The sequence below is a fragment of the Lissotriton vulgaris genome, chromosome 7 (assembly GCF_964263255.1).
Source record: "Lissotriton vulgaris chromosome 7, aLisVul1.2, whole genome shotgun sequence".
NCBI classification, from domain to species: Eukaryota; Metazoa; Chordata; class Amphibia; order Caudata; family Salamandridae; genus Lissotriton; species Lissotriton vulgaris.
This window is the reverse complement of record NC_141695.1, coordinates 1,503,924,466-1,503,950,144: the sequence shown is the minus strand read 5'-3', so window position 1 is coordinate 1,503,950,144 and position 25,679 is coordinate 1,503,924,466. Positions and strand designations below refer to the sequence as shown.

Below are 25,679 nucleotides of genomic sequence, written 5' to 3'. Positions count from 1 at the left end.
GAGTTGTGGAGGTATTTTGACATCCTGCTCCCCACTGATGTTACGGGGGGGGGGGGGGGGGGGAGAACAACAGTAGACGTCCTCTTGATGGTTGGCGAGAGAAAGACGCCAATTGACCTTGGCGCTGCAAGTATTGGGGCTAGTATGACAAAGAAACGTTGTTGGTCGCCACCTCTGTATTACGAAAAACCTCTCCCTTTCGCACCCCTGAAAGGAACCTTGCGGTAATGCAATGCCCCCAAGGACCTTGCCGTGTCCGTCTCCTTCTTGATGTCTTGAAGGGCATCATTTATATGCTTCCCAAAAAGCATTTTTGCCGTCATAAGGTAAGTCCAAGATCTTATTTTGAACTTCCTGGCGAAACCAGGTTGCCTGAAGCCAGCCCCGACGCCTTAAAACTGCTGATCCCGCAAGAGCTCGAAAAGCGGTGGTTGCTATGTCCATAGCACAATCTATCACTTCTGAAGATGAACGTTCTCCTTCCTCCAGTATGTTCTTGGCCTCTGCCTTTACACCATCCGGAAGTTGGTCAACAAACAGGGATAAATTGCACCACATTTGGCGATCATATCTACCCAGGGTTGCAAGAGCATTTGCAGCTCGAACTAGAAGACTAGACATTGAGGAGAACCTTTTTCCCACATTGTCCAGGCGTCTCCCATCTTTGTCAGGCAGTGTCATAAGGGGCGCTGATGGATTTTTGGACTTTCTTTGCGCTGCCTGGGAAATAACTGAGTCAGGCTTCGGTTGACCAGTCAGGCAAGTGGGACTGTTTTCTGGAGCTTTATATTTTTTCTCCAGCCGGGAAAGAACAGGAATGACTGTAGCTGGATTCTGCATCACCTTAGTACCTTCCGACCACACATGTTCGACTATCGGTATTGAACGGATGGATTTTCTGTAAGGCTCCTTGAAATTGTAAAGGAAACTGTCTGACTGTATTGTTGTTATAGGAAGACCAAACCTCTTGGACGCCCTCTCCATAAGGTTATGGAAACCTCCAATGTCTGCTGGAGGAGAGTGAACAGGATCCTGCAATGGTGAGGCTGGATCTGGAATAACATACTCGTCCCAATCTCTATCCGGGTCTGGGGGTTGATCTACCTGATGATCTTCATCAGTTGAGTCATCATCACCCTGAATAGCAATAACTTCCTGATGGCTTTCTCTTGGTTCCGGCTCCGAAGCTCGAGAAACATGAGGTGTCACTGTACTTGGAGGAGTAGCAGGAATGGATGGATGAGGAGGCTGCGTTTGCTGGTCCGAAGCTTGGGATGGAAACCTTCCCCTGTAGCATCATCGGCAAGTCCGTTATGAGAGAGGAAGGCATTGCCACCATGTCCGAACAAGATTGTTGTTGAGACCGCTCTTGCTGAACAAAATGGCGTTCCTCCGTATAGTAGTCGTCAGAGTCCGAATCTTGATATTTCACTTGAAGTTGGGATTGGCTATAAGCATCCCCATAAGGGCCATCCTCATCATCCGATTCCTCCTCAAAAAGAAAAGTTGGAGGCAAGGGTGTCACTCTGCGAGGGCATGTCATCTCTGGAGTGATCTGCTGTCTCTTTATAGAAATATGGACCGTTTGAATAGTAGACGACGTCGAGAAGCATGTCGTCGACGGAAACGTCAACGAACTCGTCATCGACCGGACCGTCGACGGAGAGATGGACCTCGTAGACGGTGGACTGATCGTCGACAATGTCTTCGACGAGCTCGACGTCAGAATGATCACAGCTGTCGTTTTCGACGGTCGCTATCTTCGATGTCATCATCGTCGACGCCGAAGATGTAAGCACCATCATCAACGAGAAGGGAACAGGTACCTTAAACGTCGACGAAGATATTACTGCAGCCGCCGTCGACTAAGCTTCTGTCGACGGAGCTGTAACTGAACCAAAGTGTAGTTTGGATGTCGTCAACGTACCAGATGTTTTTGTCATCGACCAAATTATTTTCTCATCCAATTTTCCTTCCTGAGGGACAGTAGAAGGTTTCTTGAATACCTTCTTTTCAGATGGTGGAGAAGCAATAAAAGGGGTTTTCTGTACCTTCTTTGATGGCTGTGTCTCCGCAGTCTGTCCCAGCCTCTCCTTTACACCTCGGTGAGGAGATTGTTTGGGACTGGGCCTTTCAGACCTATCAGAGGTCTTTTGCAAGGCCTTAACAGGGGGCTCAGATGATGTTGAAGGGGAGGACCTACACCTTTTCTTGGATCTTCTGGAGGATGCAGCCGAGGAAGAATCCTCACTGTCGGATGATAGAACCTCCTTACGAGACTTCATTTTCTGCAACCAGGTTAACAAGCGACCTTCCCTGTCTCTCAAGGTCTTCCGTTATCAGACATAGTAGAGTAGAAAAAGAAGAAAATTCCAAAACTGAAAAGAAATCTGAGCAGAGCTCAGTGGAGACTCCCTTAGCACAACGTGCGGTAGAAAATCTGAGGCTCTCAGGAGGGTTCTATGGGGTGAGGCTATTCTGATTGGTTGTTGCAATTTCTTTTGGTCTCTTTTACAAAGAGAGGCGGATAGGCTACAAAATGAGATGAGGCTTAGGCCATTCTTTCACTTTTGTACCTACTGCTATGGTATTTTTCTATTACCGAGGCTCCCATTCCGACGACGGGAGAATGATACAAAGCATGGGAATCTATGAAAGTCCAATACTGGGGCAAGTACACAATTCTTCAGCATACAGCGAGGGGTAAGACAGGACAGTGTCCTTGCACCTTTTCATTTTTTTCTTCTCATTATATATAGTGTAGGTGATGTACCAGCCATCCAATGTAAAGATCTTCCACGGGTGGGACACCATCCTGTCCTGCCCCTCCTCTATGCGGAGGATGCCATTCTTATAGCTCGAGTTTACTTTCTTACACATTTTGTTGAGTATATGCATGGCTGTGGTCTGCTAGTCAACCAATTTTAAACATTTACTCTGAAATGTGGTTAGAGAACAGCAACCTGTTGTGATATAAAAATGAAGTACATTGTTTTTACAAACACTTTTTATATTTAGGCATATTTGATGAAGAAACTCATGAATTCATGCTATTTCTACCAGGAAGCTACAATTTAATAGGGCATGTATGACCTTATGAAACTTGGCCAGAAGATTGGGCACAAATCCCCCTCTGATGAAATGATAAAGATCTACAAAAACAAATGTTTGAGTGTGGCATTATATAGAGTGGGAGTTTGGGGACATACCAAATATATGGCACTGCAGACAGTGTAAAATTAATTTTCAAGGTACCTTCTTGAAACCCTTAAGGTTGCCTCTGTACACGTTTGTCATGTAGAATTGGGGGTTACGTTCCTTACAAATTTAATAATGTTGCAGCCCATTTCATTATGGCATAAAATCTTGATATCAGAATATACTGGCTTAAATCGTGGCATCACGTCTTTTTTGACCAGAGCGATCCCGATTATTATGAGAAGCCCAAATCCTTGGAATACATTAATAGAAAAGATTTGAAAAATGAATGTATGGTGCATCTCAAGAACCTTAGACTAACCACTGAAATTTTAAAGTCTAGTGTTTTAAAAAATCAGCTTATTTTAACAACCTATGAAATGCAACCCTATTTTAAATTTGTATTAAATGAGCTTCCCTGATAATGAATGATTGGTCTGTAAAATTAACAAACTGCCCTTGTGATTGCCTGATGGCACAGAGTACTATGCACGTAGTCCTCTTTTGCAAATTTTATACTAACTTGAGAAAATGCTACATTTTACCTGTTTTAAGACCGCCTAATTTTACACAATTTCGTCCTGCTTATCTTTATTTACATTCACCGTCTACCATGGAGATTTGTTGTAGCATGCCAAGTTTTTTGTGGGCTGTATTCTACGCTATGAAGAAAATGTTACATTGTTCTTGAATAGTACTTTGGTACGGTTTAAAAGAAATTACCTGATTCATGAATTGCTTTTATTTTTTGTTTTAAGATTTTAAAATGTTAACAATGTTTTTTGTAATGATTTTATTAGGTAATCATATGATGTATTGAAATTGAATTGACAAAACGGAGGCGGGAAGAGAGAGTGGTTTAAAGCACTCATTCTCTAGGATCTAGAGAGTGGTCCTTAACCTGTGGTCTGGGCACCCCTGTGGGTCCGTAAAGCCTACTCAGGGGATCAGTGGCTGCTTTTAAATAAAACATTTTAAACATATTAATAGAGTGTATATAAAGAACCAAAATGTAAAGTGAACATTTTAAAATGTTCTATAAATGTTCAATAATTTGAAACTGAAGGCTAAAAATTAAGTTAGTATCCTAAGATTGATTTGTGTGAGCAGTGCAAGTGCATCAGATTATATTATGAACAATGTGTGGCCTAAACTGATTTTAGAAAAGCTTCAACCCTCCCACTAAAAGACTTTAAAAAAAAAAATTGTAAATTAAACAACATTTCTTAATTTGTGTATTTGTTTGATGAATGCTTGCTTCTGTTTTTTGTGTGCATTGTTTTGCAGTATAATTTTTTTTTTAAAAGACAGTCAAATCCTGACCGCATTTTAGCACTTCTTTTTAAACTAACTTTCAGCCATTCTGCACACCAGCCGTTCTGCTGTACAACATGGCTAAAAAACTCACTGATAAAGCTAAGTAACTGTCATATATACAAACGCTATTTAGCTTTTTCAGTGTTTTATTGTGATGGGCTGCAGGTGGGATGGGGAAACAACAACAGGTGAGAGGGAAGGGCAGAGACACTGGGAAAGCAACAATGAGTGGGAGGCTTTTCAGCCAAAAGCACTTCCAATGCTGGTATTTTTTTTTTTTAGTAATGCTGGTATTTTTTTAGTAAGGCAAGACAAAAAACAACAGGACTCAGAATGCAATATGCTAGGAGCTGAAAAGCAAGGAGTCGCTGACGGTCCTATTGAAATTTCCTTGTGTGATTCACAAAGTACTCAACCATACCAGTTACTAAGTGTTGTCTTAATCAAATACTGACCTTGATTGGTAATCCACCAGATCGGAATGCTGCCAGAGTTGCTAGAGAATTGCCCTACAACATTCAAAGCCTCATCAAACCTTGTAAGTGTGATTTCAGCGCAATTATAACAATACAAATTACCTCGACATACAATATATGGAAAACATCTAGTGCCTATGATCTAATATAGGGGCTTGTTCGTATGTACTAAGTTTTGTCGAGAAATCATTTGTTTCCAAATAAATGCATTTTCAACCAGTGGTGAAGGAGCCACACATCATGCCAATTGGGGATGGATCCAGTTGTCAGCAGTGGTGTGTAGATACGAATATTAAACAGCCTTTTCCAAACAAGAGCAGCATCCGTGCTCTATTTGGACCATTCTTACCATAAGAGTGTCCATATAAATATATATATATATATATATATATCTTTTCAGATCATATACATCTGTGGTAGCACGTCAAACAATACAACCAGGGATGTAGGAACAAGCAACACTTCTTCCATGAAATCACTAGCAGATGAATTTACGTGTACAGCATAGAAAATTCAGAATGAAATTAGTGCACACTAATAAAAAAAGCAATGGTGCATTAAATCAACAGCAAATTAGTTTACAATGTGTGCAGCAACTAGAAAAGTAGAATTAAATCAGTGCACACTTAAAAAAAGCAACTCCAATCAAAATGAAGCAATCAGTATTTGGTCCATGCTCTAAAGAAGGGAGAAAGGAAAGAAGAGGAAGTAAAACTGGCATTCGAGACCAATCAGGAGGCATCAAGTAAGAGTGAGAATGAAGCAAAAGAATCGTTAGCAGTGGGCTGACTCCAAGCCTCTTTTTAGTAAACAAAATGTCTTGCAAGTAAATGTCTTGAACGACACCTAAATATGAAGGAAGAAGTGCAAGCCTCTCTGTTTAAGGAGCAGACTTTGCTTCAACAGTCATACAAAGGCAAAGGATTCTAACATGCATTTTGTTTGGGTGGGTGGGTGGGAGCAGACTCCTTAACCTGGTTGGGATTGTATTTGCCAAGCTGGATTAGGGGCACAAAACCAGGATAAACTCAATCCAAAAATAAGTCAGAGTTGAGCAGGTGAGGGATTTTCTCAAGGCCTGCTCTCTGACCTCACAGCTGCGCAGATACATTCTAATGTTAGCTATTCTTAATGAGGTTTCCGTCATCAATAACAATGTGTTTTTAATAACATAGAAAGCATTCACTGACTATTTGACGTTACCTGGCTTAGATTTTTTTTTCTTCTTTTTCTTCTTTTTTGCCTTAAATCTTAAAAGGTCCTTGGATTTTTTCTCTTTGCTCTTCTTTTCCTTTAAACCTAAAGTAAAATTTAAGTTTACATTTCATATAGTTTATCTCGTCAGTTCATCACAGTAAACTAAAATGTTTATCTTGATGAGTCAATCAATTTCACTTTATTTGACCTTACACAATAAGATCATAAAAGTACAATAATTCATAAAAGATGCATCGTTTGATCTGTTACATTCCATAACGTTTCGATAGATAAGTACAGATACGAGCCATCTTTATACTTTGAATAAAACACTATGTTAATACCCACCAAATTCATCCAATGTATAATAAGAAAAGGGTAAAACGGTACCAAAGCAAGTACAAAAACATACAATTATTAAACCAATTATTTTTCTATTTGCTAAAACTAAATAATACAAATAAAACCAGTTAAAAAAAACTAAGTCTAAAAGGGAAGCACCCTGTTTAAAACATGCTTAAATCACTTGATATATAATATAAAGTGCAAAACAGTGCTACAAACGACTAAAGTGCAAATTATGACCCAATCAATCTCCTATTTGATAACACCAGACATAAAAAGGATGCAAGACAAAATTTTACATAAAGATAAGGGAGCGTTTGGAGGAAAGACAAAGCCGGGCGGCATTGTACAGTTATGTTTCAGAAGCAAGGGCCAGATGTACTGTTTCCGCTCATATATAAATGTACAGAAAAATATCAAATGAAGGATAGGTTAAGGGGAGGTGCCATCAAAGGGGCAGACTGGCAGTAGGTTAATTAAGTATGTCCCAACAGAAAACCCGAGCAGGCAAGGGATAAGGTTTAGTCTGAATCGTACAAGTACATATTGGTGTTGGGGATTTGTGACAGAGACCAGGTATGAGTTAGCTTCTCCAGGAATAGGTGGAAGGGCCAAATAGACTGCTACCATGGTTTTATTACATTTAAGAGGATGCCTTTGTAATCTATATACTTTCAAGTCTTATTTAATTTCAGCATTTGGGGTATTCAAGCAGTTAAGCGGGTCATAAAATAGAGAATCAAAGCCTCGTGTTGACAAGGTATACTTAACATAAAGCCATGGGTCCTTGTGCACCTGCTCAGGGTTTAAACAGCCCCTTATGATATTTTAAGTCAGTCCCACTGTGTCCCTCCTCCAGATTAAATGCAATAGTAGGACCTGGGCAATGAATATTAAATCTGATATAAACAGGGCATAGTGTAATTTGAGCATCCTTTCGGGAGGGATAATTTGCAAAAAAGGCATCCTCTTTCTGTTTCGCATGAGCTTTAGCTGTTCCCTATATTCCTGCTCCATATGTAGCTGATTCATTTTAATAGGTTCCAAAGGCATTGTACCCAGCTTTTTCAAGAAAGAAAATATGGCGTTTGTGCTCTTTTCTGGTGCATTCCATCTATTCTCTACCATGGTTAACTAAGTCCCCAAACTATTAAAAAGTACACCCAAACATAAAAAAGACTTGCTGAGTTCAATTTTCCGAGAAGCAATAAAAAATGACTGTAATCTTTTGGGTTGTTTCCCCACAATTAAAACATAGGTTTTGGATTAATTAACCTGGAGATCTAGTGCAGCCATATAGGACACATAATTATGCATTCAGTTCATTTCAGTTCATAAACTTTTATTCGGTTGCATGTAACGTAACCATAAAAAGTACAAGAATAAAATGTTACAGTGAATATAAAGAACTCAATGTATGTTACATTAAAAACAATAAAAAGACTTTAAACATTAAAAACCATTGGTTAAAAACAATTCATTGGGATACCAAACAGGTAAACAAGCAAAATAAAAAACTTCATTGTTTACAGCGGATTTTTAGACATGATTTTAAAAAGCAAGCTACACATTCATTGCAATGCTAAGCAAGTCCTGGCTATCAATACAGCGGTGTCTGCATATTGTGGAGAAGTGTGGCTCAATGGTTAGAGCAGCAGACTCTGATGCAGAGGTCTGACCCGGGAACAGTGTTCAATTTCCGCCTCGGCGGGTCTTGGGCTCAATTTCCTCGGAACAGATAATTCTCGCCTCGTGCCTATTCTAAACTCTGGGCAATAACTTGCTTAATCTCCACAACGGGCCCAACAGAGCTGGGACGCCTGGCTTCACCTTTGGGGTGCCCAGGAGTGGGCATTTCACAGGGAAAAGCCAGGAAGGGTTCCACAGTGGTATGCGTACGTCTCAGGGTATAAGTGCGCTATACAAGTATGAATTCATTTCATTTATAACAGAAAGGGGTCCTTTTTATGTTTGGGAACATCAGCTACATCATGGTCCACTGCCGTTTCAAAGCCGTTAGTGTAGAGAGAGAACAGAAAAGGGGCTAGTACACACACCTGCCTGACACCTCTTAAGTTAAAGAAAGATCGTGTACATTCACTCTGGCTACTGTATCTAACGCATGCAGAGGACTGGGAAGAAAGTGGTTGAATGAAGAATATTAGTGTCATCCACACCCATGTCTTTCAAGATATTCCATAATTTATTAAGGGAAACCGAGTCGAAGGCTGCGGAGAGATCCATAAATGCCATAAAAACATTTTCTTTTATGCGGGTGTACTTGGCTGTAATTAAATTCAAGTTTAAGCACTTCCTCTCCGGTCAGGAATCGACGCCTCTCCTGCCTGCGCAAGCATCCAGGTCCCGATGCATCATCTCCCCGGAAGCAAGGAACCGATGCTGCAACGAGCCAACAACGCCGCATCTCCCTGACGCCGTGAGCTGTCTTTGTTTTCACGTTTCCCAGGTACTGTTCTCTGTGGGTCTGTTTTGACTCCGGGTCCGACACCGCGCACCTCGTGGTCGGCACTGTACTTTGGGATTTCTTTTGACCTTGACGTCGTGATAACTCCCGTTGGGGTTATCTGTTGCTAAAGACTGCTTTTAAGTGAATAACCTATTTTTGAACTATTTCTACCATCTTGAAGAATTATTGAGTACAGTATTGTGGATTTTTTTTGTGGTCTTGTGATAAGCCTATATAAAGAATACTTATTTTTATAAAACCTCTGTGGTGTCCATCTGTAGTGTTTTCACTGTATTACTGTATGTGTTCACAAATGCTTAACACACTGCCTCTGAGATAAGCCTGTCTGCTTGCGCCAAGCTACCAAGGGGGTGAGCAGGGGCTATCCAATATTTAATGCAAAAAAGAGGAGGAGCAAGAAGGCATCCCTGCTGAGTTCTTCGTTCAAGCAGGAAGGCTCGTGTTTGACTACCATTAATGTGGAAATGGTTGCATTATATGCTGCTAGTAACAAGCCAATAAACTTGGGACCGAATCCAAAGGCCATGAACATTTTTGTGAGACATCTCCAGTCCACTGGATCAAAGGCTTTTATGGTGTTTAATGATGCCAGTATAATTTTTCTTTCGATTTTGTCATTCAGGAGGGCTATTGTACAAAGATTATCTCATGTGTTGGCCGACTCTTGATGAAGCCCATTTGAATTGGATTTATAAGGGCTGGAAAACAGGATAATATTCAATTTGTAGTATGTTGGTCTATATTATGCAATGCTACGAGCCTATACAACTGGCAATACTTGCTAGATGAGATGCTAGAATACAGACAAAAGCCTTCTAAAAGTACCCTGTGAATCCAGCAGTTTCTAGTGCCTTGTGTGGGTTTATCTGCAAGGACATCCAACCTCCTCTTCAGGAAGGGATTTTCGATTTCTTCTGAGTTAGGTATAGCTTCAGCATAGGGGTGGAAGTCAGGTATTCATATTGCTCACCATCACTAAACTTTCCAGAAAAATAAAGTTATTCATAATAGTTACCAGGTGGGTCCAATTTCTCCTCTTCATTTTAATTAGTTGGTCTTATGATGAAATATTATCCCCTATATAGCTATTTTCAAGCTTCTGGCAAAGTGGTTTCACAAACTAGGAGCCCGTTTTGTTACCCTGATCATAGGACCATTAATGTAAGTGGACAAGAGTAAGTTTCACTGCATTGGTTGGGACAGTATTAGATCTACCCTTTAGCAGAATGATCTGCCTCTGAAGAGTTACAGTTGGAGCTGCTTTGTGGCCCTCTTCCATTATCCACAGTGCCTCATTTGAGAGAGTTTGTTCTCGGTTTCAAATTGTTTTGTGTGTAACCACTGCTACAATACGTTTGTCCCTAGTTACAGCCTTAAATGCACCTCTTTTGCATGCTTGGCTTATATCCTCAGTTGTATTGAACTAAACATTCTTAAATGTGTGCTTTAAATTCTTCCTTCAGGACCGAGTCCTTACGTAAGGAGGGGTTAAAAATCCATAGTTCTTGTGAATATGTCCTTGCGTCCCAGGTGAGGCCCAATTCTAAAAGAGTGTGATCTGAAATTATTAGGCGAATTATGACATCATTGACCAGTAGCATTGATTCATTGCTTACTTGTGGAAAATTATCCTTGAACAGGATATGTGTATATGTGAGAAATAGGAGTAGTCTTTTTGACCTAGACTGAATTCTCTGCAAATGTCTCTTGGTCCCAAAGACTGTTTAAGGGTTCTAGAGAATGTTCCTACTCTTGGATGATTTCCATTGATCGGTATGCCTTCAAAACACATACTGAATTAAAGTCTCCCATCAATACAAGGTCTCCTTTTGTAGATTGCCCTAAGATGTTTAGGAACTAAAGCAGGCATGTACCTTTGCAAACATGGAGAGAATATATTGTCTATAAATAACAAAAGAGGGAGTGGAGAGGTGGTGTCTTACACGTACACCGGGGGTGGATTTGACCTCCCCTTGTAATTATTCATAAACAATAGGATCCACCCATGAAGGATTATGGTCGCGAATTAGTTAAATGCAGGGTCATGTGCATTACCTATATTGGTGGGAAGCAAATAGTGTTTCTTAAGTACTCCTCACACCAAAAGGGCCCGTGGCTCACGGAGCCGCGAGGAGGAGACGTCTGTACAAGGTGGTACCCTGATACATAGTGCAATCAGCACCTTGTCCCCCTCGTTTGTAAGGCTCATGAGGCACCCGGCTGCCATACAACAAATTACACTTGGAAATTCCTTTTGGTATAGTATTTTAGATTTAGACCATTGGTCTTCTACATGTAGCATTCACTACCTGTTCATCTGGCACTCCAACACTGATGACATTGTCATACAAGTTGTGTGAGTAGGGTAGGGATCTGTTAACCTGTTCTGAAGAAGCAGCAAGCTCCGAAACAGGTTGACACACACATGAGGTCTTGTACATTGACACAACATACCTCCGTCTCGCACCTTTTTGACAATACCGGCACCATGGAATATTAAAGTTTTCTACTCCACAGGAGCTAGGCATTTTTTACCATTCACTTTTCACTCACTCTTGACCCTTCCTCTCACTCATTTTCACACCACACATAGTGAATAATATCAGTGCTCCCACAGATCCGCAGGTAGTAGCTCGCCGCGTTCCGTAGAGGGGCGTGAATACCCCTTTGATGAAGCATGACACAAAGGGCCCTTTTGGTATGGTAGGGGTATTTAAGAAACACCATGTGCTTCCCAACAATGTAGATAGTGCACATGATCCTGAATTTAAGTAATTCTCTACCATAATCCTTCAGCAGTGGATCCTATTGTTTATGAATAAGAGCATATATTGTCACCATAGGGATTTGTTGCTGTTGTACGTAATCTGGTCACCATAATAAACCAGCCATCGCCATCTGCTTTCTGGATAGTCCGGGAAAAATCCAGGGAATTGTGGAAGAGAGCAACTCCATATATTTCATGTGTGCTGAGGATAAAAAAAAAAATACGATGTGCCCTATGCTTTAATCAAAACTCGTCCTGTTTTCGCAAATGTGTTTCTTTCAGCAGCATCACGTCAAAGCAGCTTTTCCATATAAACAGCCAAAATCTAGTAATTTTATTTGCAAAGTTAAGACACTAGATTTAATTATATGATTATGAAATTGGTTTGTTAGAAGCGGAGTCCTGGGATTGGTAATTAGATCATTTAAACTTTCCTCTGCTGTATGAACTCCTTAATTTGTAGCTTTATAAATGAAAACAGCAGTCTGCTGTACTGTATTTTCATGAAGTGTCTGGATGACTCCTTTCCTCCTCTTTCCCGAATAAAAACCTATTGTATAAGCAGTGAGCTATAAGCCCAGTGTGGTTGATGGGCAGTGAGATTTGTAGACTCTTATTTGACAGCGGACTACCATGTACCTAACGCAGTCGGCTCATGCTGGCACACTTTATATAGACTATGACTTGTTACAGCTGTTGGGGCTTCAAATCATCACCAAAAGAAGTAGACTCAACTAGTATCCAGCTGAGAAGAAACATGTTTTCACTTCAATTCAAGTCACTAGCTGGATCCCATAACTGTTGTAATAAGTGAGTTTTATTTCAGCGTCTTTAACCTGGTTTGTCATTTTTCTTCCTTTGTACTTCTTATTTTGGCCTCGCCCAGGTGGGCAGCGAAAGTTCTTGATCTGCGGTTCTATTTCGTCCATCACTTGTAGGAGTGACGAACAAGTTACTTACCTTTGGTAACGATATATCTGTAAGAAACAGTAGTTAGTATTAGATTCCTTACCTTAGAATATCTCCAGGCGTCAGACTGGATCCAGAAATGTTTGCGTAGCAATACCCCTGCGCGTCGTCAGGCGTCGTCTCTGGCTCCGCGTCCGTTGTCGGCGTCGTCTGCGCCGGAATGACGTCGGAGTACTTAGACGCCGCCCATGCGCGCTGACGTCAGTTCTTAGCCACAGCTTTTCCGCGCCAGATACGCAGAGCCATGCTAGAACCAACACTGGTGCCAAGAAACTATGGCCCTGAAAGGGGAAGAACCTTAACCCTAGGTATCAGTTCGCAGAACGGGGAGGATGGGCGGGGCGGTAAGGAATCTAATACCAACTACTGTTTCTTACAGATATATCGTTACCGAAGGTAAGTAACTTGTTCATCTGAAAGAAACACGTTAGTATTAAGATTCCTTACCTTAGAATAGATACCCCAGCAATACCAACCCCGGTAGTGGGTCTGCGAACCAATACTCACACCAGGAAGTCCTGGAGGACGGAACTGCCAAAGAAGCCATCCCTCCGGACCTGACTGTCCAGGCAGTAGTGCCTCGCAAAGGTGTGCAGCGAGGCCCACGTAGCCGCCTGGCAAATGTCCTGCAAGGGGACTCTCCGACCCAGGGCAGTAGTCGCACCGTGGCCCGAGTGGAATGGGCCCTCAACCCAACTGGAGGCTCCTTTCTAGCCAAGGAGTAGCACGCCTTGATGCATAAGAAGACCCACCGAGAGATGGTCCGTTTATGCACCGCCCGTCCCTTCTTCGCACCCTCGTAGCCAACAAAGAGTTGGTCGTCCACCCGGAACTGGCGTGTGGGATCCACATAGAATGAAAGCGCACGTTTTGGGTCGAGGCGATGGAGCAGCTCTTCATCCTTTGAGGGATGCGGAGGCCAGAAGAAGGAGGGCAAGGTGATGGACTGCCCGATGTGGAAAGCAGAGACTACCTTGGGCAGGAAAGATGGTTTGGTACGCAACACCACTTTGTCCGGATGCACAGACAGGAAGGGAGGTTTGCAAGATAGAGCCTGGAGCTCACTCACCCTTCTGGCAGAGGTGATGGCAACCAGGAAGGCTGTCGTCAAGGTCAGAAGACGGAGAGGACAAGAGTGAAGTGGCTCAAAGGGAGCGCACATCAGGAAAGTAAGAACTAGGTTCAAGTCCCACTGAGGCATCACAAAAGGGACAGGTGGAAACATGTGCGTGATGCCCTTCAGAAAACGAGTTACTATAGGGGACTTGAACAAAGAAGGTTGATCAGGTAGCCTGAGGAAGGCCGAATGGGCGGAAAGGTAGCCCTTGAGAGTGCCCAGAGCAGAGCCCTGCTGGGCAAGAGAAAGAAGGAAGAGAACAACTTCAGAAAGAGGGGCAGAAAGGGGATCCACAGCCTTTGCTGTGCACCATGCCACAAATTTGTTCCACCGGCAGGCGTATACAGTCTTAGTGGAGGGACGCCTGGCTGCCAGAATAACAAACTTCAGGAGGCAAGTCAAATGGCCTCAACTGCCGCCGCTCAATCTCCAAGCATGGAGGTGGAGACTGGACAGGTTCGGGTGGAGGACCGTCCCCTGCTGCTGCGACAGAAGGTCCTCCTGAAGAGGCAGACGGATCGGGGACCGACTGACATGTTGAGTAGCTCGGGATACCAGAACCTTCGAGCCCAGTCCAGACCCACAAGGATGACCTGGGCCCGGTCGCGCCTGATCTTCTTCAGCACTCTGGGCAGAAGTGGTATAGGCAGAAAGGCGTATAACAGACCGCAACTCCACTTGCGACGAAATGCGTCGCCGAGCGAGTGCTGCCTTGGAAATTCCAACGCGCAGAACTGATGACATTGCGCGTTCTCTTCGGTGGCGAATAGATCTAACCAAGGCTCTCCCCACTGCAGAAAGATGCCTTGCGCCACGTCCGAGTTCAGACGCCATTCGTGATCCATCGAGCACCGTCGGCTGAGTTCGTTCGCCCTGGCGTTCAGAGAACCCGCCAGGTGGTGAACCACCAGGGTCACGCCCTGATGTTCCAGCCACTGCCAGAGCCTCAGAGCCTCTTGACAGAGGGTCCAGGACCCCACACCGCCCTGTTTGTTGCAGTACCACATGGCGGTGGTGTTGTCCGTGAACACCTGCACCACACTACCCGGACAGAGGCGAGGAATGCTTTCAGTGCTAGATGAATCGCCCTCAGCTCCAGAAGGTGGATATGGAGCTGGGACTCCGCCGGAGACCAGAAGCCTCTGATCTCCGCCTCTCCCATGTGGCCTCCCCTGCCCTGGATGGACGCGTCCGTCACAACTACGTGCTCCGGTTGGGGAAGGGAGAGGGATCTGCAGTTGACCCAATCGCGGTCCGTGAGCCACCACTGCAACTGTCTCGCAGTGCCCTCCAAGGTCAGGACATGGTCAGACAGGTTGCCCTGATGCTGGGCCCACTGAAACTTCAGGTCCCACTGCAGAGCCCGCATCCGCCACTGGGCGTGATGCACCAGAAGGATGCAGGAAGCCATCAGCCCCAGGAGCCGCAGCGTCAACCTGACCGAAACCCGGGATAACGGCTGGAAGATGGGAATCAAAGCCTGAATATCCCGGACTCGCTGCTCGGGAGGAAAAACCCGAAACTGCGCCGAGTCCAGAACAGCTCCGATGAAGAGGAGCTTTTGGGAGGGGGACAGGTGTGATTTCGGCACGTTGATGGAAAACCCCAGCAGGTGCAGGAGATACGACGTAATCTGGAGGTGGTTGACGACTGTTTGGGGCGAGCCCGCCTTCAACAACCAGTCGTCGAGGTAGGGGAAGACTGAAACCCCTAACCTGCGCAGATGAGCTGCGACCACCGTCATCACTTACGTGAACTCTGTGGGGCGCTGGTAAGGCCAAAGGGGAGCACGGTGAACTGAAAATGCTCGAGGCCTACCGTGAACCGCAGGTAACGTCGGTGGGCCGGCAGGACGGGGATGTGAAAGTAGGCGTCCTGCAAGTCCAACGCCACCATCCAGTCTTGCGGGTCTAGGGCAGCCAAGACTTGAGCCAAAGTCAACATTTTGAACTTCTACTTCCGGAGGAAGCCGTTGACGCTCCGTAGGTCCAAGATAGGGCGTAGGCCCCCTTTGCCCTTCTTGGGTAACAGAAAGTAGTGGGAGTAGCAACCACACCCTACTTCTGGCCCAGGAACGCGCTAGATGGCCCCCTTGGCCAAGAGGGCCGTAACTTCCTCCTGCAGAAGTTGCAAGTGGTCCCCCAACACGCGGTGGTACTGCGGTGGCATGGCTGGAGGGGTCGACTCGAAGGGGAGGGAGTAGCCCCTTCGGACGATTTGCAGCACCCACCTGTCCGATGTGACTGTGCACCAGTGGAAGAGGTGATGGCGGACCCTGCCCCCCCACCGGCGTCACATGGGCCTGAAAACTCGGACTAGGAAGGTTTTGAGGCGGGTGCTGCGGGAGCGGGTGCGGACTGGCCTCGCCTTGGACCCCGACCGCCTCCCCGGCGGTTCCCACGGCCGCCACCGCGCTGGACATTCTGTTGCGGCGTGTGGCTGATGGTCCGTGTGGGGGCGCCCCTTCCTTGGCCACAAAAGGAGCGAAAGGCACCAATTTGCTGGCACGGGGCCGAGAGGCCCAAGGACTTGGCCGTAGCCCTGGAGTCCTTAAAGCGCTTAAGCGCGTGGTCTGCCTGGTCGCCAAACAGGCAACGGCCATCAAACGGCATGTCCAGAAGCATGGCCTGGACATCGGCCGAAAAATTGGCACACCGTAGCCAGGCGTGGCGTCTGACCGCCACTGTCGTGGCCATTGCTCTGCCTAGCGTATCGGTGGTATCCAGTCCGCACCTGATAGAGTACCGTGCCGCATCTCGACCCTCCGCTAGGGCTTGGGCGAGTTTAGCCCTGACCTCCTCAGGGCATTGTGGCAGCACGTCCGCAACCGTGTCCCACAGGGTGTGGGTGTAGCGGCCCAAGAGGCATGCAGTGTTGACTGACCGCAGTCCCAGACTAAGGGACGAGAACACCTTCTTGCCAAATTGTTCAAACCTCTTGGATTACCTGTCGGGAGGGGCCGACGGGAACGCGGTCTGGGAGTTAGAGGCCTGCATAACCAGGCTCTCGGGGGTTGGATGGGTCGACAGGAAGCTTGGGTCACCCGGAGCCGGGCGGTAGCGTCTGGCCACGTTCCTGTCCACAGGCTGTCCTGAGGCGGGCTTGGACCAGGTGCCCAGCAGAACGTCACATAAGGCCTCATTGAACGGCAGCAGAGGCTCGACCGAGCTTGACTGCGGTTTGAGGACCTCGGTGAGGAGATTAGTCCTCACGGCCGCTGAGGGGAGCGTAAGGTTTAAGGCCTTAGCCGCGCATCAGAACTACGCTATAGGCTGCCCTCTCCTCCGTAGCCACGGTTGGAGGGGAGACAAAACCAGTGTCCGGAGAGAGATCCAGGCCGCTGGCTTCCCCAAGCTCCTCTGTCCAGTCCGCTTGGTCCCGACACTCCTGTGTCAGAGGGTCCTCAGACCCATCCCAGTCCTCTTCGTCACCCGATGCTTGGTAGCCAGGATCAACAATTGGGGCCCGTTCATTAAAGTAGAATGTACCCAAAGCTGTCTCGTACGGCGCCCAACGGGGCCGTGTCGACGGCTGAACGGGATTGACAGAAGAACTGGGGCCGGAGTCGGCTGAAGTCGGCGCCGGTGGTGACACCCTTGGGGGCGGCGCCGGTGAGGTCGTAAGGTCGACCCGGACCCGGATCCGGAGTCGGATCCGGCCGGGGCCGGCGGCGCCGAGGCCAAAGCCGTCTGCGTCGGTGCCGAAGCACGCGACCCGCCAGGCCCCGGAGCCGGACCCACTGGGCCCAAAGGCGCCGTGGGGTCCGGTGGAGAAGAGAGAGACCTCATGGCCATGAGGTATCGCTCGATCTCCTCCGGCGTCGCACCCTGTTGAGGGACCCGAAGGTGTGGGGCAGGATGCGGCGCTAGCGACAGCTGCAGAGCCACGTGGGTGGTGCCACCCAAAACCCCGGCCACGTGGGGCGAGCGTCGGGGGCGGTCGGAGGAGCGATGACGCCGCTCAGACCTCTTATGCCTCTTACCTGAGGAGGAACCAGAAGACCGATGCCGACTTCCACAGCTGCGAGGGCTCCGTCCCCGCAACCGATCCCTCGACCTCCCATGGGACCGGGACCTCGAATGGCGCGGGGCAAACTGTCGGAGCTCTAGCCGTTTGCGGGACCGCTCCCGCCTAGCCTTCGACGTCCGAGCTCGACGGTCGGAGCAGGAACGGTCGTCGTGGTCGAGGCCTAGGCACTGCAGTCACCGGCGATGGGGGTCGGTACTCGACATCAGTCGACTACACTTCGAGCAGGGTTTGAACCCGGGCATCCCTACCGGCACCTGAAGAGTCGAGAGCGACTCGAAGAAGATCAAAAAAGTTTTAGTCAAAAAGTGACTAAGGGGTAGAGCTTCACCGGATCTGCGCTAGCTGGCGCGGAAAAAAGAACTGACGTCAGCGCGCATGGGCGGCGGCGAAGTACTCCGACGTCATTCAGGCGCAGACGACGCCGACGACGGACGCGGAGCCAGAGACGACGACTGACGACGCACAGAGGTATTGCTACGCAAAAATTTCCGGATCCAGTCTGACGCCTGTGGATAATCTAAGGTAAGGAATCTAATACTAACGTGTTTCTCTCAGATTTAGTGGGATACTCAATACTAGGGCTGTGGCATCTAATGGTGGTGGGTCCAGTTGTTATACTTAAAAGCAATGTTAAAAGGCTAAGTCAATTGATATTTTACTTTTTTACTCAATTTCTCTATTAGAGGGTGGAACTGCTGTCTTCATATGAGGGTCGCTGGCGCTGCATCTTGAAACAGGGAATCTAGGTCTGTGTGTAGTGCTGTAATTGAGGTTTAAGTCAGTCAAGTTTGGCCGGGCTTTTGTTCATGTATAACCTAATTTCTTTCTTCAAATCCGCTTTAAAGGTTCGGAAACTGTTCATGAGGTCTTTTGTGATCATATTTTCCTTAGCTGTATGAGGGCTTCCTGTTACCATTGCCTCTTTATGTGTTAAGAAAGGGTTGGGTGTTCATTTAAAGTACCATAAAAGTTATTCACCTTACTCTGTGCTTGTGGTTAGGAAGCCAGAGCCTAGATTACATTAGCCTCAGTACAACACCGGTGGCTGGTGCATATGTGGAGTGGTGTGGCTCACTGGTTAGAGGCGGCAGACCCAGAAGCAGAGGTCGGCCCGGGACCAGGGTTCGATTCCCGACGCGGCAGGGTCTTGGGCCATGGTCAGCGGACTCGATAATTCTCGCCTCGGTGCCTACTCCAACCATGGGTCCCACTCAGCAACTCTGGGCAATAGCTTGCTTAATCTCTACTAACGCCCCCATCAGCGCCGGGGATGCTTGTCTTCACCTTGGAGATGCCCAGGAGGGACCATCTCACAGGGAAAGCCAGGATGGGTTCCCCAGCGGTATACAGCGCCGGGACGCCCCTTTGCTGGGGCAGCTGTGCGCTTTACAAGTATACGACATTTAACATTTAACATATGTGTCCCTCCTAGATTTATCTATTATAATTAAGCCTCCGTTTTTACATTTTTTTTTTACAGATAAATACAGACAGAAAACAATGTTTTCTGTCTGCATTTATTTTAAAAAAAAGGATAAATACAGAAAATAGTTCTGCTTTTAAGTGACTCTCGAAGAAGTCTTTTATGAATTATAGCCCAATAGCTGAGCAAATGGACAGCATAGGAAATTTAAAAAACAGGATGACATTTCTTTAAATAACGGCGTGTGTCAATGGTATAATGCTAGTATTTACCAGTGGATGTATTGTTATGTAATATCTGGCAGCTTAAATAGCTAAAACATGACAGACATCAAAGTATGAATGTGCATCTATCAGTTGAATAAATATGTAAATATACAGTTTTGAAACTTCATTTATATGCAAAACACAAAATAAATATAGATAAATACAGATAAAATGGCCTAAAAATAAATATGGATGAATACAGACAGAAATGTTAAAAAAAAATACTATAAAACAGGGAGCCCTAATTATAATCAGGCCCTCTGAAGTCACTGTTGCAAATTTTGCAGTAACGGAGTCAAATGTATTCTTGGGTTTCCATGATGAGATTAGTTGTTGCTTAGCTAAAGAGCTGTATGTCAAAAGATATATAAAGCCCCAAAGCATTCAATTAGTGATTACAGAGGGGCTGGTTTTATTCATAAAACATCTGAGTAGGCACCCAGGAGCACCTCATCTGTTCGAAGTCAACCTGTCAAGTTATTCGTGCATGCCAAGGCTTCTCATCATGCTTTTTTTCCCCCACAGTCAGCATGTGGGGTTGCTGCATCAATACATAGGTCCTTCCTGTGTCCATTTTTACCCGTCACTCAGTAATCTATACTCAGGCCCCAAGCTGCTATTGCTCAAATGGCATCTTTATGTTTGTCCCAGGCTGTACGGCTTGCCCTTTCCAGAAACATCTTCCTTCTCCTCAGAACGCGGCCCCCTGCCCCCCTCAAGGAGCACCTTCCTTCTCCCCAGAATCATATGGTCCATCGGCTCTCAGTTACTGTGCATTTCTGGGTTTACCTTTTCTGTGTCTGCGGCTCGCTGTAACCCCCACCCCCCCCCCTCCCCCCTCCCCCCTCCCCCCTCCAGTGCAGGAGACTGTTATGCTGGCAGTCACTATGCCTATCGTAGCAGACTTGGTCTCTCTTCATGCGCAGGGAGGTGTCAACAAAGGTAAGTATCTCCATCACAATTGTTGCAGGATCTGGGTCTCTCCAGGCACCACCACTATGTGGCACCTGAGAATATTATTTGTGCTTCTACCACAGCACTTCCCTTCTCATGGTGTTGGTTTGTCCAAGTCATTTCTGCTTCTTTACAGTGCAAGTTGGCCTTGATGTTGCATAAGTAGGACTGATTGTAGCAGATTACAGAGTGCCCTCCTGGGAGCTGCAGGGATTAATAATTTGTCAACCATCTGGGCTACCAAGCAACCTCACTGTCCGTTTTAATTGAAAGTAAAACCCAGCAGTGCAGGACGAACTGTTCCCATGAGGAGTAATACTTATTAACTTAAGGTGGGCTTCCAGTGGGAAAAGAATGATGGATTAGAGTGATACCCAGAGAGATTGTCATTGGTTAAGAACTATTTGTAAGCATTTCTGAAAACATTTCTGCCATCATCTACTAATGGCCTGTCCGGAGTCATTAAGGGCACACTAAGAGGCTTGACAGCACGGCATAAACAAAATATTGGAAGATTGCAATCCCTGCTGGCAGTACGCTTCCTACCAGTGCCGCATTCACATCCTCAAAAGGACTGACCTGGGTCCTGAACAGCCAGTTAAGAGCGCTGAGTAATCTGAATTTCCTGATCTGGTTGCAAAATTGCTTTGCAGGCATTAATAATCCCAAGGATAGTGCAGTAAAACGACTGTTTTTTTTAATTTATTTTCCACCGCATCAGCCCCTTCTCCTATGATCCTGAAACCATCAAAGGGCATATTCATTAGGAATACTTGCACATTGCCAATGCAGTCTGCAGTGTCCCGGCCAGCTCAGAGTCCTCATCATTTTCGACAGGGCCGCATGGCCATTTGCTCCTCTGGAACCACCAGCAGTAGCTAGCTGACCATCATACATGTATGTATCTGCATAATAGGTAAACAACACTGACAAGTTTAAGGGACAGGCTAGCTGATGAAAACATTTTTTTTCCTGAAAGTATCAATTTTGTTGGATTTCCTATCCAGAAGATTAATCAGAAAAGTATTTAGATTGACTATACTTGTTGAGGCTTCCAATATGAGACGCTTCAGTATAGGTTTAGGAAGAAAGTCCAGCTCACCTGGAACAGGTCTATGTTGATGAGTCAAAAGCTGATTAACTGGCAGACATTGACATTGTTTGTACAACGCAGTCGATAGGGGCTTCACTAAGGGCTTATGTAAATTGCAGTAATGACTCGGATGAAGAGGGCCATGGATTAAGAATATCATTTGGAACTTTTTCCACATTCTGAAAGTTTTCACCTCAGTCATGGGCAACTATTTTTTTATGGTCTCTGCTGCCCTCCAACCACCACTGCAAAATAGGTACTTTTCCTATAGGTGATCCATGTGGCGAGTCGAAATCTATTTCAGGAAATATATTTTACCCCTTGGCATTTTGAAGGTCTAGATATAGTGCATAATTGATGCATTAGGGAGAGAAATTCATCTATATTTCTAGTCCTAATCAGTGTCCTGGGTGGGGAGGGGGAATCTCCGATTAGATTAAGGCTGTATGAAAACTGGTTGAGTTTGAGTAATTATGCAACACAACATTAGTTCAAGTCAGTATATGGTCTTTGACAGTTGCAGGTGGAGTCACTTTAGAAGTCTGTCCCGGAGTCAGGCACAGTAGAGGGTTCCGAGAGGGGGTTGATGGATTTCGGGGAGTACCCATCAATGGTATTCGAAATGTATTCACCTCAGTGGCTGAAGTTTCTGACATTTCAAATGAGGTGAATAAGCTACTAAAACACGGTTGTTTGGGAAGGTGGCCATTTTAACATTGTTTCCTGCAAATTAGAACTACCAGGGATTCCCAACCTGACAATATGGAACGATTGCATTTCAATCTATGGAATGTGTTAATGCTCGGCAATTCAATTAGCTTTTTTTGTGCTAGATCTTTATTCGGCCTTTGGCAGGGAGAATCACCTTTCTTTCCAACACCACTTTCCTTCCTTTCTCCATACATGGTTATTGGGGAAGCTATTGTACATCCTCTCTGGTAAAAATTAACTTCTTACTTACCTTTGATAATACTTTTTCTGGTAGACACTCTTTCCAACTGCAGAGTCCTCATCTTTGAATATTTCCAAGGCGTCAGACTGGATCTGGAAAATCTTGACCAGTACCTCTACGAGCCAGTAGGTGGCGTCGGCACCTCTGCTTCTACGACATCCGTTTCGTAAGTGATGTGCTGGAGGCCTATAAAGGTGTCGCCATGGAACTCTGACATCAGTTTATTTCATAATGATTTCTGTGCAAAAAATGCAGTGCCACAACTGAATGATGTGTGGCCAGTGTGCAGAATCTAACAAGATGATTTGGGTGAAGAGCAAACTTTGCAGAGCAGGGGAGAAAGGAGAAGCAGAGGGGCAGTGAGGAATCTGCAGTCGGATCAAGACTCTACCAGAAAAAAAGCATTACTGAAAGTAAGTAACTTGTTATTCTGTTCGAGACTTCTAACTCCAGATTTCTCACCTTAGAATAGATACCAAAGCAATGCCTCCACAGAGGTGGGTCTGTGAACGGTCTTAAACCAAAAGGTCCTGGCTTAGCGAAGGGGAGAAATGCCAGCCTTGACGTGCCTGGCTGTCCAGGCTGTCCAGGCAGTAGTGTTTTAAGAATGTGTGGAATCGCCGGCGGCGGATTTTGCCCACCTTGCTTGGCTCTGCCCTAGGGTGTCGGATTTCAGTTTGTACTGTAATCTCGGACATCACAGGTGCGGTGGTGTGTCCAGATCCCCTCTTTGCCTCCTCTGCTTCGTCAAACCCTGCCCTGATGCTTCCCGCCGACTCATTGCGATGCTGATGGTGCTGGCCAGGCATCGGGTGCAGTGGTCGAAGTGGGGACAAAAAAGTAGGGGAACTGTGGGCGGAGACTCAGGGGGCGGGAATAATCAGAGGATTGGATTAGTGGGCGGAGCCGGAGGTGTGGCTAAAAATAGCAAAACAAACCAATTTTTAGTGCATTTGACATCACTGACCAGTTACAGCTTATAACGTTATTTAATTCAAACAATCGATAAACATGTTCATTTGAGGTTTAATATACAAGTTGTTTATATTTAATTCATTTACAATGTGGGACATGTTTCCAATCACAGAATATTCCAAATACGCTTATGAGTGGAATCATAAGCCATTTGTCTCCGAGCAATGCAGTTTCTTTCATTGGCACTTCCTGCATTGCAAATCCCTGGTGAGTTTGCAATGCGAAATGGAGGAACCAATGGGTGAGGTGGACTGGCCTCAAGGGTCCTGTGTATCTTCCCCAGATCGAGCCTCCCCTTCCCACCGTCATTCTGGCATCGATCAATACCCTGCTTTATACATACCCATGTTCTGTCCTCTCTTTGCCACCATTACTTCCTGGCATTGCTCATTACCGTACTTCTGGCATAGCAGGGTTGAGCCCTCCTCTTACCAACCTACATCTTGGCCTCACTCTTAACCCTGATTCCAGCAAACCCAGATCTAGCCTTCCCCAATTTTAATTCCTGCCATCGCACATTACTCTGCTTCTAACATACCCAGATCCAGCTTTGCTTTCGCCCACTCTCACTTCCTGGCATTGAACAAAATCCTGTTTCTGGCATAGCCAGGTTCAGCCCTACCCTTGCACCCTTAGCCCCTGGCATAGTCGTTAGTATGCTTCTACCATACTTAGATCCAACCCTCATCTCGTCACCCTTAAGTTCTGGCTTTGCTAACTACCCAATTCCTTGCATACAGGGTATATCCTTCCTGTCACCTTACTTCCTGGCATTGTCCTTTACCCTACTTCTAGCACCCCAGGATCAAACCATTCTGTTGCCACACCTATTTAAGGCAACGCTAATTACTTTACCTTTAGAATGTCAGGAGCCAGCTCTCCCCTCACCATCCTCACTTTCTAGCAGTGCTCATTACCATGCATGTAGCATACCCAAATACAGCCATCCCATTACCACCCTTACTTCCTGGAAGTCATTACCTTGCTTCTAGCATACCCAGCTTCAGCTCTTCCCTTACCGCCTTTACTTCATGTTATAGTTTATTGCCATGCTTCTACCAAACTTATATCTAGCCTTCATCTCGTCCTGCTTAGTTTCTAAAATCACTCACTACAAAACTTGGAGTATACCCAGGTACAGCTTTTCTCTGACCACCCTTACTTCCTGGCATTGCTCTTTACCTTAGTTCTAGGAGTGATTCAGCCCTTCCGGTGCCATCACTACTTCCTGGCATTGCTAGTTACCTTGCTTATAGCATTACTAGAGTTAAACCCTATTTCCTAACCTTACTTCAAGGTATCCCAAATTGCCTTACTTCTAGCACACACAGATATAACCATCCCCTCACTACCCTTACTTTTTAGACATCGTTACCCTGCTTCTAGCATAGACAGGTTCAGCCCTTCCGTCGTCCTCTACCTCCTTGCACCACTTATTATTGCCCTACTCTAGAATACCCAGGTCCCACCCTCCTCTCGCCACCCTTACTGCCCGGAATCGGTTATTACCCTAGGTCTAGCCATAGTTGGATCTGGCCCTCCCTTCGGAAGCCCCACTTCCTAGAATCATCCATTCCCCCAACTTCTAGCTTACATGGTTCTTTTCTTCTCTTTCCACTCTTACTTCCTAGCACCACTCATTTCCATGCTTCTTCATACCCAGATTCAGCCCTTTCTTCACCCCTCTGTATCCTGGCATCCCTCATTACCCAACTTCTAGCATACCCAGATCCTGCAATCCCCCTCATCCTTACCTCCCGGCATCGCTCATTACCCTATATTTAGAGTACCTAACTCTAGCCCACCCTCCCCACCCAAACTTCCTGGTATTGCCCATTACCTTGCTTCTAGCATACCCAATTGTTCACCCTCACATCGCTCATTACCCTGCTTCTAGCGTCCCCACATCAAACCCTTCCTCACCACCCATGCTCTCTGGAATTACCCTGCTTCTAGCATACCTACACCCAGCACTCCCCTCGCTACCCCTCACTTCCTAGCATATCATTACCCTGTTTCTAGCATACCCACATCCTGGCCTCCCCGCACTCTCCCTCACTTCCTGGCAACACTCATTAAACTTGTTCTAACATATCCACATCCCGGCCTTCCC

General features: G+C 45.9%; 1 protein-coding gene across 1 annotated transcript in view; it reads right to left on the bottom strand.

Moving 5' to 3' along the window:
* The window catches only part of PHF20 (PHD finger protein 20), a 1,006,161-nt gene that overhangs the window by 314,775 nt on the left and 665,707 nt on the right, over positions 1-25,679 (bottom strand). Inside the window, exon 15 of the mRNA XM_086932347.1 lies at positions 6,195-6,290. Within this exon, the coding sequence (XP_086788473.1) occupies positions 6,195-6,290 (96 nt within the window). The remainder of the gene's footprint in view (positions 1-6,194; positions 6,291-25,679) is intronic.